The sequence below is a fragment of the Mus musculus genome, chromosome 10 (assembly GCF_000001635.26).
Source record: "Mus musculus strain C57BL/6J chromosome 10, GRCm38.p6 C57BL/6J".
Classification (NCBI taxonomy): domain Eukaryota; kingdom Metazoa; phylum Chordata; class Mammalia; order Rodentia; family Muridae; genus Mus; species Mus musculus.
In genome coordinates this window covers 60,304,253-60,318,444 of record NC_000076.6, presented here as the reverse complement: position 1 = coordinate 60,318,444, position 14,192 = coordinate 60,304,253, and the positions used below count along the sequence as shown (strand labels likewise).

General features: G+C 52.3%; 1 protein-coding gene across 10 annotated transcripts in view; it reads left to right on the top strand.

Annotated features, from left to right (window-relative positions):
* Positions 1 to 14,192, top strand: part of Cdh23 (cadherin 23 (otocadherin)) — a 393,766-nt gene that overhangs the window by 378,069 nt on the left and 1,505 nt on the right. For 4 of the 10 annotated variants that reach the window (XM_030245069.1, XM_017313927.1, XM_017313929.1 and 1 more), the window contains 19 exons: positions 465 to 689; positions 1,257 to 1,426; positions 1,705 to 1,842; positions 2,703 to 2,822; positions 3,732 to 3,909; positions 4,041 to 4,252; positions 5,731 to 5,922; positions 6,062 to 6,175; positions 7,056 to 7,185; positions 7,278 to 7,529; positions 7,607 to 7,768; positions 10,343 to 10,599; positions 10,884 to 10,981; positions 12,216 to 12,336; positions 12,426 to 12,505; positions 12,674 to 12,714; positions 12,807 to 12,867; positions 13,258 to 13,387; positions 13,498 to 13,620. In XM_030245069.1, the coding sequence (XP_030100929.1) occupies positions 465 to 689; positions 1,257 to 1,426; positions 1,705 to 1,842; positions 2,703 to 2,822; positions 3,732 to 3,909; positions 4,041 to 4,252; positions 5,731 to 5,922; positions 6,062 to 6,175; positions 7,056 to 7,185; positions 7,278 to 7,529; positions 7,607 to 7,768; positions 10,343 to 10,599; positions 10,884 to 10,981; positions 12,216 to 12,336; positions 12,426 to 12,505; positions 12,674 to 12,714; positions 12,807 to 12,867; positions 13,258 to 13,387; positions 13,498 to 13,620 (2,804 nt within the window). The other 6 variants (XM_017313930.1, NM_001252635.1, NM_023370.3 and 3 more) reach the window with 4 other exon arrangements.

Here is a 14,192-nt window from a genome sequence, read left to right as displayed (position 1 = left end):
TTCAGACACACCAGAAGAGGGCACCAGATCCCATTACAGATGGCTGTGAGGCACCAGGTGGTTGCTGGGAATTGAACTCAGGACCTTTGGAAAAGCAGTCAGTGTTCTTAACCACTGAGCCATCTCTCCAGCCCTGATCCCTGGAATTTTTATGACCAATCAGTTTAGCCTACTTGCTGAGTTCCAATCATAGAGCTGAGGAAGAGCAACTGAGGTTGACCTCTGCCCTTCCCACTCGTGCACACATACATGCATGTGTACTTGCACGCGCACATGTGCATGCACACACACACACTCATAAGCATGAGCAACACACATAAGATAAAATAGTGTGAGACATTGCTGTCCTCTGAGCTTGGGACCTCTAGGCTCTGAGGGGGAAGGAAGACCCATAGAACTTGGAAGGGGCATCAGGGTGGGACACAGGTGTCTATTTCTGTTATTAACTCACACCCATACCCCAGCCAAGCTCACGGTCAACATCCTGGATGTCAATGACAACACACCGCAGTTCAAGCCCTTTGGGATCACCTACTACACAGAGCGGGTCCTGGAGGGGGCCACCCCCGGCACGACGCTCATTGCCGTGGCAGCCGTGGACCCTGACAAGGGCCTCAATGGGCTGATCACCTACACCCTGCTGGACCTCACACCCCCAGGCTATGTCCAGCTCGAAGACTCTTCCGCAGGTATGTGGCAGATCTCCATGCATACCCATGCCTATTAGGACCTGCAGGACTGTGGCTCACTTAACCCACATCCAGTTGGGATGCACCACACCCCCACCCCAGCCCCTGCCCTTTGGTAGCCTATGCGAGATTCAAGATGGTTGACGTGCCAGTCATTTTCCGATGCTCCCAGCGGAGGATAGAATTTTCTAGTCCTGGACAGGATGGGAGCCCACAGATGTCTGCTGGAACCTTAATAGGCCTCGCCGTCACTTCTACCACCTGAGCTCCTGTGAGCACATCCCCTGGGAGCAGGGGCACAACCTGGGAGGTGTCTCAGAAGCCTTGGGGTCATTAATATTCATTACCCCCCCCCCCAGTACAGGAAGCTTTCTTACCTCTTTGTTGAGGAGGACAAGTGATGGCAGGCAGTCCCTCCTCTGCCTCTGTCCTGCTATGGGCAGTGCTACCTACCCACAGTCCCTGTAAAGCACCCCTCCTCCCCTCAAAGCCTCAGATCCTTCGTCAAGTATGAGAGCCCAGGATGAGAGTGGCCACAGCTCAGCCATGGGCGCCTCTGTGTCTCAGGGAAGGTCATCGCCAACCGGACTGTAGACTACGAGGAAGTGCACTGGCTTAACTTCACTGTGAGGGCCTCAGACAACGGGTCCCCACCCCGGGCAGCCGAGATCCCTGTCTACCTGGAAATTGTAGACATTAATGACAACAACCCCATCTTCGATCAGCCCTCCTACCAGGTAGGTGGACAGACCAAAATGGGGGTCAGGACCTGACCCTATTCCTTGGGGTCTTTGGTGTGGTTTCCAAAGGCTGAGCACAGGAGTAACATGTTGCCCTGGGGCCTCGCTGAATCAGTGAATTCCTGGGCAGGGCATAGGCTCTGGGTTGACCCTGCCTTCACTCTCCTTCTACCCCTACCCCTCCCCTCCCCCTCCCCTCCCCCTCCCCTTCCCCCGCTCCTCCCCCATTCTTTTGTCCCCCTCCTCCCTCTTCCTATCCACCCTGCCCCCTCTAGGAGGCCGTTTTTGAGGATATAGCTGTGGGCACGGTCATCCTGAGGGTTACAGCTACGGATGCGGACTCGGGCAACTTCGCCCTCATTGAGTACAGCCTGGTAGATGGAGAGGGCAAGTTCGCTATCAACCCCAACACCGTAAGTCGACAGTAGGAGGGTCTGACCCCGGGAGTGGGAGGGCCCAGAGTCCTGGTCTGAAACATCACCCAAAGCATCCCAGGTACATGTTTCTGGGTCCTGTCACATCTGTAGACCTCAGGCTTCTTTAGCTAAGTAAGCTAACTCTCCTCAGAGTCCCAGGGGTTGTTAAGACTGTGACCCACAAATGAAAGAAGGAACTGGCCCTTTGGTGACATGGCCCAAAACTCCAAGTTCAGGAGACCACACACTTGAGACTGTTGCAAGAGGCTGAGGAGCCCCGTGGGAATTGGGTGTGGTGTTTGAGCACCTGCTGAATGCATAGGCCTATAGTCAATGTGGAAAGGGGAACGGCACCCCAAAGTGTGGGACCCTCAAGTCCCCATCGGTCTCAGCCTTTCATGATAGTAGGAATTCGGAGGAAAAGATGAGCTGGTGATTCAGGTGTCTGCTTGTTAAACCAGTTATTTCCAGTGTGAGGAGGCAGCTTTGTGGCAGGCAGGAGTGCCAGCAGAGCCTTCCGCAGTTCCTGGCACTGGGGTTTCTTGCCCTCTGTGTCCCACTGCACACTTCCCTTCAGGGGGTTTTACTCCTGTGCACTGAGCACACAGGCACTGTGCTTGCAACTGTTACCAGAATACGTATTCTATGCCAGGCCCTGGTTAGGCAGTTGGCTCCAGCCTGGGCTAGTCACTCCATCTCAGATAGAATGTGGTAGGAGGGGGACAAAGTACCAGAAAGGGGACACCACAGAGACTACTGCTCCTCTTCGGAGCACTGGTACAGATTCTGATAGTATCTGGCCATAGTAGATAATCAATAAACATGTCAAGTTGATGATATCTGCCTCCTCCAACTAGGGCGACATCTCTGTCCTGTCCTCTCTGGACCGAGAGAAGAAGGACCACTATATCTTAACTGCCTTGGCCAAAGACAACCCTGGGGATGTGGCCAGTAACCGTCGAGAGAACTCGGTACAGGTGAGGGCACAAGCCTGGGCCCACGACGAGAGGCGGCAAGCCAAGTCCATGGAGACTGACTGCTGCAGGCAGGCCACCAGCCTCCTCGGGCATGGTGGCAGGAAAGATGAGATGTTGGCTGCTGGGCTTCCTGGCTGTGGCTTCAGGAAGAAGAGGAGAAACCTCTCATTCCCAATGCTGCGTGGACGGCCAAGTACACCTAGGCGTGACCCAGGTGACACCTGGCTGTCTTCCCGACCCAGCATCTCAAGGTGCCCTACAAAGCCATACGGCAACAAAAACTAACTATAAACTAGTCATTTTCACTCGTGGCTCCTTATTTATTTATTTATTTATTTATTTATTACATTTTTGAGACAGAGCCTCACTCTGTAGCCTATGCTGGCCTTAGCCTTGGAGATGCTGTAATGCCAGTGTCCCAGGTTCCTTTCAAACTTTTTGTAGCTGAGGGTGACCTTGAACTCCTGATCTTCCTGCCTCTACCACCCAAGTGGTAGGATTATAGCGTGGACAACCATGCCTGGTATATGAAGTCATGGAATCCAATCCCATAGCCTCATTCATTCTAGCTACAAAGAGATCAGCACTCGACCAACTGAGCTCCACCACCCCCCAGCCTAAAACGCTGTCTCAAAAAAATAGACAGTACAGATGGGTATGGTGACACATGCTTTAAATCCCACCACTCGAGAGGCAGAAGGATCTCTGTGAGTTTGAGGCCAACCTGGTCTACATAACGAGGTCTAGGCTAGCCCAAAAAGACCATGTCTCAAAACATAAATTAATTGACTAGTTAAATGACAGGGCTTTTTACCTGGCTTGGTGCCCTGTCCCTTCTCTACTCCACCTTATCCTTGTGTAACAGGGTTTCCTAAGGCAGCCCCTTTCAGGCTCTGGCGATCTCCCCAGGTGGTGATCCGAGTGCTTGATGTCAATGACTGTCGGCCTCAGTTCTCCAAACCGCAGTTCAGCACGAGTGTGTACGAGAACGAACCAGCAGGCACCTCGGTCATCACCATGCTGGCCACCGACCAGGATGAGGGCTCCAATAGCCAGCTGACCTACTCTCTCGAGGGCCCTGGAATGGGTTCGTGGCCTTCCTTGGCTGCCCAGGAGGGTTAGAGGGCAGGGAGGGGCAGGCTGCCATGTCTGTCACCCCGGCGGGGGACAGGAAGGCTGTCTCAGTCAGCCCATTCACTTCCTCTCTCCCACTGCCAGAGGCTTTCTCTGTGGACATGGACTCAGGCCTGGTGACCACGCAGCGGCCGCTGCAATCCTATGAGAGGTTCAACCTGACTGTGGTGGCTACAGATGGTGGGGAGCCCCCACTCTGGGGCACCACGATGCTCCTGGTGGAGGTCATCGATGTCAATGACAACCGACCCGTCTTTGTGCGCCCACCCAATGGCACCATCCTGCACATCAAAGAGGTATCCCTGACCCTGGGCCCACGCCCACCCACCGATGGATGCATGGCTCCCACATCCAGCCTGCTGCCTCAGCCTGCATTCACCACCTGACAGTGTAGAAGGCTGGCCCCATTGCAAGAGTATGAACACAGAAGGCATACTCGCCCAGTGCCACATGGGAAAGATCTGGAGCATGGACTCATCCCATGGGCAGGATGTCTAGGAAGTCCTCAGTCTAGGAAAAGATCTGGGTTCAAGTGTAGCTCTTTGGCCAAGTGATCGTGAGCAAGCGACTCGTCTTGTCTTCCTCTTGAGAAGGGGATAATAATAGAATACACAGCATCTCTTGCTCTTGGACAAGGAGTATCTGGTCCCTGGCACCCACTTCCCCTCAGACGTAGTTCAAAATAGACACCAGGCTGCCCTTCCGTCTGTCTGCTGGCCCTGCCAGGCCAAAACACATCCAGTCAGGGACAAATGCCCTGTCTTCTGCTCTTCCTGGCTACTCTAAAGACCCAGTGATCCTTAGTGTAGTTGGGACACCTCTAACTTGTCCTTTACCTCCTAAACTCACAGCTCAGAACACCTGTGCTGAGACCATCTTGTTATTCTGTCTCCTTCTCTTTTTTAAAAGATTTATTTATTATTATATATAAGTACACTGTAGCTGTCTTCATACACACCAGAAGAGGACATCAGATCACATTACGGATGGTTTTGAGCCACCATGTGGTTGCTGGGACTTGAACTCAGGACCTTCAGAAGAAGGTGCTCTTAACCGCTGAGCCATCTCTCCAGCCCCATTATGGATCCTTCTTGAGGTCCTGTATGAGAAAATGATCCCAAGTTTAAGTGCTAGGAAACAGTGGGCCAAGGGTCTGTCAAACCGCAGTGATCCATCAGCCTTTTTGCTTTGCCCACCATGGTGTCCCGACCCTGCAGAGACTTGGGGCACATACTTTGCCCTCAGCTTCCATCTTACGCTAGCTGTACCCTAATTTCTTTTTTTTTTTTTACTCGATCTCATTTTAATTCACATATTCTTGTCAACTGCTTCAAATCTTCTTCAGTGAAAGGGACTGGGACATAAATTAATGATAATCTAATTCTTTTCTGCACCACAGGCTGCATTTGCTAAGTTTTCCCTTCACGGGCTCTGTATTTGGGGAGATCTATGTCTCCTGAACATTTATAAAGTAATTATCTGTCACCCCACTTTTATCACTGCCATTTGGACTTCTACTTGTGAATAATGAGAAAATGACGATGGCCAGATGAGCTGAGAGGTTTCTAACAGTCAGGAACCGTGTTCTTCTTGGGAGGAGTGGAAAGGACGCTTAGGGCAGGGCCGGTGTGGGACTACAGTTGGGCTTTTCCAGGTCTGAGTCTAAGCTTATGGGAATGCAGGCATTTGAGGCTTGGCTGAGGCAAGAGCTCATCACAGCCTGGTTCTGGCATGTTCCATGCCCACATGCTCCCTCCCCGTGACCCCACCACAGGAGATCCCGCTACGTTCCAATGTGTATGAAGTCTATGCTACAGACAATGACGAAGGCCTCAATGGGGCAGTACGCTACAGCTTCCTGAAGACTACAGGCAACCGTGACTGGGAGTACTTCACCATTGACCCAATTAGCGGCCTCATCCAGACAGCGCAGCGCCTGGACCGTGAGAAGCAGGCCGTGTACAGTGTAAGGGGGCAGGCCTGGGGTGGGGCCTGGGGGTGGGGACTGCCTCTGGGGGACTTGTTCCATTGAGCTTCCTTCCCTAGGGCCCTAAGCCAACCTCCAACCCCATCTTTCCACTCTGACTGGGCTCCTTCACCTCTAGCTCATCTTGGTGGCCAGTGACCTGGGCCAGCCGGTGCCATATGAGACGATGCAACCATTGCAGGTGGCCTTGGAGGACATCGATGACAACGAACCCCTCTTTGTGAGGCCTCCTGTGAGCTCACTCATCCCCCATACCAGTGACACCCCACAGGGACTTCCACCTGTGAGCCCACATATGCACATATTCTACCCTGACACACACTGGGTCATCACGCAGTGAGCCTCCACTTAGACGAGCTCCCCACAGACAGCGATGACACTCAAAGTTGGGCACTACTGCAAGGTATCACTCAAGTGATCCAAAAACCCGGCAAAAATGCCCAATATCTATGTGTGCATATATAGTCATATTCATCATGTATGTGTGCACATACACAGCATAAAAGTTGACTCTGGACTCTTGAGCCAAAACTCAGCCAAAAGGACAGCGGGACTGAAGAGCCCTGGTGTAGCTTCTGTGTGTGTGTGTGTGTGTGTGTGTGTGTGTGTGTGTGTGTGTCTGTGTGTCTATGTGTGTCTGTGTGTCTATGTGTGTCTGTGTATGTATATGTGTATATATGTGCATGTGTGTATATGTACATGTGTATATTTGTATATGTGTATACATGTATATATGTATAGTATATATGTGTATGTATGCATGTGTATATGTGTATATATGTATGTATGTGTATATATGTATATGTGTGTATATATGTATACATGTATATGTGTATATATGTATATGTACACACACATACACATATATGAATGATATCTCATAGAGGCTGTGTGCATGCACATAAGCATACAGACACTTGATGGAACATGCATTCAGATACTGAGGGTTAGATTCATCAGAGGTTAAGCCCTGATCTCATGGAGATTAGAGTAACCACTCTAATCTGCTTGCTCTCTGTGTGATAAAGGCCTCAGACCCACAGGGTAGCTACCAGAGGTCCTCTGGCCATGCCTGAAGCTTGGGCCTCCTGTCACAACCTCCTCTCTTACAGAAGGGAAGCCCTCAGTACCAGCTGTTGACGGTGCCTGAACACTCCCCCCGCGGCACCCTTGTGGGCAATGTGACAGGTGCCGTGGATGCAGATGAGGGTCCCAACGCCATTGTATACTACTTCATTGCAGGTGGGGTCCCTGGAGTCAGTGCCCCACCTGCCCTGGGTCTGGAGAGGACTCTGGGTGGCCTTGCACTCACCCTGTGCCTCGTCCACTCCCAGCTGGTGACGAGGACAAGAATTTCCACCTGCAGCCCGATGGACGCCTGCTAGTGCTCAGAGACCTGGATCGGGAGACGGAAGCCACCTTCTCCTTCATCGTCAAAGCGTCCAGCAATCGCAGCTGGACCCCTCCTCGTGGACCCTCCCCAGCCCTCGATCTGCTGACCGATCTCACCCTGCAGGAGGTGCGCGTTGTGCTGGAGGACATCAATGACCAGCCGCCACGCTTCACCAAGGCTGAGTACACCGCAGGTGCAGGGACCAGCCAGGGCCTGAGGGCATGGGTGGCTCCTTCCCTGACATTTATGTGGCCTGCCTGTTCTCCACAGGAGTGGCCACCGATGCCAAGGTAGGCTCGGAGTTGATCCAGGTGCTGGCCCTGGATGCGGACATTGGCAACAACAGCCTGGTCTTCTATGGCATTCTGGCTATCCATTACTTCCGGGCCCTGGCCAACGACTCTGAGGATGTGGGCCAGGTCTTCACCATGGGTAGGAGCCCCTGTCACTGCGTGGACTTCAGTCCAGAGATGGAGTCTGTGTGAGCACAGGACCTAGGTGGCCATCCATGTCAGCCCTTCCAGGAGGGCAGTTTCTGCTAGTCTATTTATTCTTCCCCCTCCCCCTTCCCTTCTCCCTCTGCTTTGGCCCTGCTCACTCCCCTCCCCCAAAACCCCCTGCTTGCTCTCACCCCCGCTTGCTCCAGCCCATAGGTTTTTTTATTTGTCCCTCATTATGGATGACTGTGAGCCACCATATGGTTGCTGGGATTTGAACTCAGGACCTCCGGCTTTTATCTACTGAGCCATCTCACCAGCCCTAGTCTATTTGTTCTTCACTTATACATTTCCCTCTCTCTATACACATATTCTTTTTGTATGTGCATGTGGGGGTGTTTTTATTTATTTGAAGGAGGGAGGTACATGCCCACAGAACGTATGTAGAGATTCAGAAGACACCTTGGAGTCTTTGGTTTTTCTCCTTCACTGTGCGAGTCCCCAGGGATCAAAAGCAGGTCATCGGGCTTGGTGGCAAGTCCCTCCACTCACTGAATCACCTCACTGGTCACAGGGCATCCATCTGGCTTCAAGCTCTCTCTGTAGTCAAGAATGATCCCCGAGCCATGCATGGCAGTGCAAACCTTTAATCCCCGCACTCAGGTGACAGAGGCAGACAGATGTTTGTGAGTTCGAGGCCAGCCTGGTTTACATAGTGAGTTCCAGGACAGCCAGGGCCATCCAGTGACAGCCTGTCTCAGTTAACAAGGATTTTGCGTGCCTGATTCTCCTGCCTCCGCCTCCTAAGTACTGGGATCACACTCCTATGGCACCACACCAAGTTTATACGGTGCTGGGAGTGAAGCCCAGAGCTCCATGCACGCTGGGCAAGCCCTCTGTTAACAGCTATACCCCAGGACTCTTGTTTTCTCACCTTCTTATCCATCCATCCCCTCTCTGTCGTCCACTTTCCACATCTGTACCCCTCCTCTTGTGTGGCGCACAGTTGTCAAGGCACCGGGGAGCTGGCAGCCAAGCCGTCATGGCACGCGTTGCTTGAGTTTTCATCTGTGTGGATGGGCAAGACACTCTGGTGAAGAGCCCACAAGGCACCTACTCATCCCTATCTGACACGGGATCCTCATCTGTGTTTCTGTCTTGACGTCCAGGTCTTGGCCTGATATCCAGGGCTCCCGTATCTTCCTCTGGTCCCCACTTCTTACCTCATAGCCTCTACCCTCTATACTGGGCTCTGTATTCAGACACACCACATCCCTGGGTCACTGACCCGTTTGCCTTCATTTCCTCAACGCCCAACCTTCACCTTTCCTGAGATGCCCACCTTCAAGGTTTAGTGAAGATCTACCTGCTTGAGTTGGATAGCTGGATCTCCTGAGCACATACTGTGCTTTTTAAAATGTGATGCTAGGAACCAAACCCAGGGCCTTGGGCATGATGAGCAAACCCTGCCACTGAGCTACGATCCCAGCCCTGCTGCCCTTACTTTAACAAACCAACTTACAGAGAAGCTATGGAACTTGCCACATACCTAGAAAGTGGTGGGTTTTGAACCCAGGTCTTTTGTCTTTTTTAGAGTCATCTAGGCCAGTGGTTCTCAACCGTCCTAATGCTGAGACCCTTTTAATACAGTTCCTCGTGATGTGGTAGCCACCAACTGTAAAACAGTCATTGCTACTTCATAACTGTAATCTTGCTACTGTTGTGAACCATAATTTACTATCTGTGTTTTCCAGTGCTTAGGTGACCCCCAAAGGGGTCAAGACCCACAGGCTAAGAACCACTGGTCTAGCCTGTGCCATCTCTAGTCATCTCTCTGTTATATTTGTGGAATTCCTAAGTACATGTGTCTACAAGCAGTGTTCCTCAACCTGTGGGTTGTAACACTTTTGGGGGTCAAATGACTCTTCCACAGGGGTCACCTAAGACAATCTGCATAGCAGATATTAACATTATGGTTCATAACAGTAGCAAATTACAGTTATGAAGTAGCAATGAAAATAATGTTATGGTTGGGGGTCAGCACATGAGGAACTGTATTAAAGGGTCAGCATTAGGAAGGTTGGGAAACACTGGTCTAGTACATGGGAAAGACCCTACAGAGCTCAGAAATGGCTATCACATCTGGGCAGGAGAGCCTAAAGTTATTCAAAATGCAGTGTTGGGGCTGGAGAGAGAGCTCAGAGATGGCTGTTCCAGAGGTCTTGAGCTCAGTTCCCAGCCACCACACGGTGGCTCACGACCATCTGTAAGGGATCTGACGCTCTCTTCTGGTGTGTCTGAAGATAGCTGCAGTGTCCTCATATGCATTAAATAAATAAATAAATAATAAAAATTTAAAAAGTAAATAAATGCAGTGTTTACATAAAGCTGGAGCAACCACTAAAAATCAGGAGCGTTTCAGCCAGGCATGCTAGCGTATGCCTATAATCCCAGCACTCAGGCTGTGGACGTGGAGAACTCTGACTTCCTCCAAGGATGTGGCTTAGGGGGCAGGGCTTATCATCAGTATGTGTGGCCTCTGAGCTGTGCCACCCCGACTCTTTAACAGGGAGTGTGGACGGTATCCTGCGCACCTTTGACCTCTTCATGGCCTACAGCCCTGGCTATTTTGTGGTAGACATCGTGGCCCGAGACCTGGCCGGCCACAATGATACCGCCATCATCGGCATCTACATCCTGAGGGATGACCAGCGCGTGAAGATCGTCATCAATGAGATCCCGGACCGCGTGCGTGGCTTCGAGGAGGAGTTCATTCGCCTGCTGTCCAACATCACAGGCGCCATTGTCAACACCGATGACGTGCAGGTGACCTGGGGCCCAAGGACTGGGGCGATGGGAAGAGACGGGGGACAGAAGAGGCCCCTCCTTAATCACTTCATAGCCACATGGCTTTGAGGGATGGCCCCGGGTCTGTAGACCTCCATCTCCTTGTCTGTAAATAAGAATAGTGAAGGAGCCTTATGTGGGAGTTAGCAGCCGAGTCCAGGAGACCCAGGAGTGATAGGGCTCCTGCATGATGCTGGCCTGTAGTGTCCCATCCCCAGTGCCAGCCGTGTGGCCTTACGCCCACAAACTCCCTTTCTCCCCAGTTCCACGTGGATATGAAAGGGAGGGTGAACTTTGCGCAGACAGAACTGCTTATCCACGTGGTCAATCGCGACACAAACCGCATCCTGGATGTGGACAGGTGAGTGCATGTGTGTGTGTGCATGTGTGTGTATGTGTGCATGTGTGTGTATGTGTGCATGTGTGTGTATGTGTGCATGTGTGTGTATGTGTGCATGTGTGTGTATGTGTGCATGTGTGTGTGTATGTGTGCATGTGTGTGTGTATGTGTGCATGTGTGTGTGTATGTGTGCGTGTGTATGTGTGCATGTGTGTGTGTGTGTATGTGTGCATGTGTGTGTATGTGTGCATGTGTGTATGTGTGCATGTGTGTGTATGTGTGCATGTGTGTGTATGTGTGCATGTGTGTATGTGTGTATGTGTGCATGTGTGTGTGTATGTGTGCATGTGTGTGTGTATGTGTACATGTGTATATGTGTGTGCATGTGTGTGTATGTGTGCATGTGTGTGTGTATGTGTGCATGTGTGTGTGTGTATGTGTGCATGTGTGTGTATGTGTGCATGTATGTGTGTATGTGTATGTGTGTGTGTTGGGGGGTCATGTTTGGACGGCCTGTTATGGGGAAGAGGAACCACAAAGGAGGCACAGACTTTGCCATCAGCCTCACTGCAGGGTGCAGAGCTGGGGAAGAAGACAGTGAGGCAGCAGGAACATGCTCATCCCTCTAGGCCTCACAGATTAGTCAGGATTCCACTGCTGTGAAGAGACACCACGGCCACAGCAGCTCTTATAAAGGACATGATTTAATGTCCTGGCTGGCTTACAGTTCAGAGATTCAGTCCATTATCGTCACGGTGGGAAGCGTGGCAGCATCCAGGCAGGCGTGGTGCTGGAGAAGGAGCCGAGAATTCTACATCCTAATCTACAGGCAGCAGGAAGAGAGAGAGAGACTCTGGACTTGGCTTGGGCATCTGAAACCTCAATGCCCACCCCCCAGTGACACACTCCATCCAATAAGGCCACACCTGCTTCCTAATGGTGCTGCTCCTTGGTGACCAAGCACACAAATCTATGAGCTTATTTGGGTCGTTCTTATTCAAACCATTGAGCCATTCTTATTCAAACCACCACATTCTCCAATAAAACTCCATTTGTCTGGGGTCCATGAAGACCCTGGCCGCAGACACAGAGGCCCTGTAAGATGCCATGCTCACCCAGCCAGGTGGCTTTTCTCTTGCAGAGCTTCAGAGCAGCATGTGAGCATGTGGGGCTTATGGTGGGAACAGAACACACTGCCCCAGAATGGAGGGCGGTGGGTGGCTGGGGTAGAGCAGAGGCCATGGCTCCTATACAGGGTCATCCAGATGATCGATGAGAACAAGGAGCAGCTTCGGAACCTCTTCAGGAACTACAACGTGCTGGATGTGCAGCCCGCCATCTCTGTCCAGCTGCCGGATGACATGTCTGCCCTGCAGGTACGTGTGTTGTGTCTGTCCCCACCCGCCTGCAGTCTGGGTTTTGCCCCTGGACCAGCCTGCTAATGGCTGGCCTGCTATGTCCACAGATGGCCATCATTGTCCTGGCCATCCTTCTCTTCTTGGCTGCCATGCTCTTCGTCCTCATGAACTGGTACTACAGGACCATGTGAGTGTCCCCACCTCCTGCCTGAACCAGAATAGCCGATGTCCCCCAGACAGTGGGCACCAAGGCAGGCAGGGCCGAGGACCAGAGGTAACAGGCCAGCTTCCCTTATGGAGCCAACTGACACTCTCTCCCTCCCCGCTCCCTCTTCCTCCTTCCCTCTCTCTCCAGACACAAGAGAAAGCTAAAGGCCATTGTGGCTGGCTCTGCGGGTGAGTGAAGGTTGTTGGGGGTCAGGTTAAGGGGGCCTGGTCCTCCCCTTGGCTGTACCCTTTTGCCCCTCACTCAAATTCTCTCCATGCAGGGAACCGTGGCTTCATTGACATCATGGACATGCCCAATACCAACAAATACTCCTTCGATGGGTGTGTGGACTCCTCAAGTCTGCAGATCTCCTTAGGATCCCTACAGGACCCAGCTACAGAGAAGTTATCTGTAGCAGCTGCCACCCTGGCTGAAACATGGAGTGTGGGCTCCCCCTAGTGGTCTTATCACTTCTCCGCACTCTTAAAAATGTGTTGTCCAGGTCCCAATTAAGAGGGAGCAGAGGGAGGGGGTGAGGCCTCCCTGACAAAGCTGACCCAGGCTGGTAGGCAGTCGTAGCTCTCACAGGATCCTGTAACAAAAGGATATAGCCATAGGAGCTGTGGCAGAGTTCCTATGCAGCCCTGCTGAAGGTTCTGTGGCTGGCCCAGGGAATGGGCAGTCTTAGAGGCAAGGCATCTTTTCTACCCTATGCTACTCCCCAACTACAGAGCCAACCCTGTGTGGCTGGACCCCTTCTGCCGGAACCTGGAGCTGGCTGCGCAGGCCGAGCACGAAGATGACCTCCCTGAGAACCTGAGTGAGATCGCAGACCTGTGGAACAGCCCCACCCGCACCCATGTGAGCCAGGGTGGCAGCATGCAGCAGGCCGAGCTCAGGACTTGGGAGGGTGGTTCCCTACCCTATGATGTCAACCTCCCTGCTCCAGCCAATGCTCCCCTCTCCTCCAGGGAACTTTTGGGCGTGAGCCTGCAGCAGTCAAGCCCGATGATGACAGATACCTGCGTGCAGCCATCCAGGAATACGACAACATCGCCAAGCTGGGCCAGATCATTCGAGAGGGGCCTATTAAGGTGAGCCCTCTCCTGCAGGGTCCAGTGCCCAGACCCTGTTTGAATTTGACCCCTACTCAAGGATATAAGGAGATGGTTTATCTGGACCCGCCTTCTATCAGGATGGGAGTTTGGGCACTAGGGTTAATAGGCTCGGCAGCCTGTGGCGTCTTCGGAACTGAACGGTCAGTTTTCAGGCTCTTTTCCCATCCTCTTCATTTGAACTGGATACCTGTAGAACCGTGACTGCCATGGGCGTGTAAGAGCTAGGGGCAGGCAGCAGCCTAAGTGGGAAGTTAACCTTCTCCCTTCCTCAGGGCTCGCTGCTGAAGGTGGTCCTGGAGGATTACCTACGGCTCAAAAAACTCTTTGCACAACGGATGGTACAAAAAGCCTCCTCCTGCCATTCCTCCATCTCCGAGGTAGTGAGGTAGCCTCGGGAGCTGGGAACTGTGTGCCGTGCCCCATTCCTGGGGATGCCTCTCTCTCTCTCTCTCCCCCCCACCCCCCCCCCTCTCGTTACTGGGAGTTATCTGCTCTTCTGTTAACCTAGCAGCCAAACCCAAAAGCTGCTCCAGGAAGTCAGAAAAGAG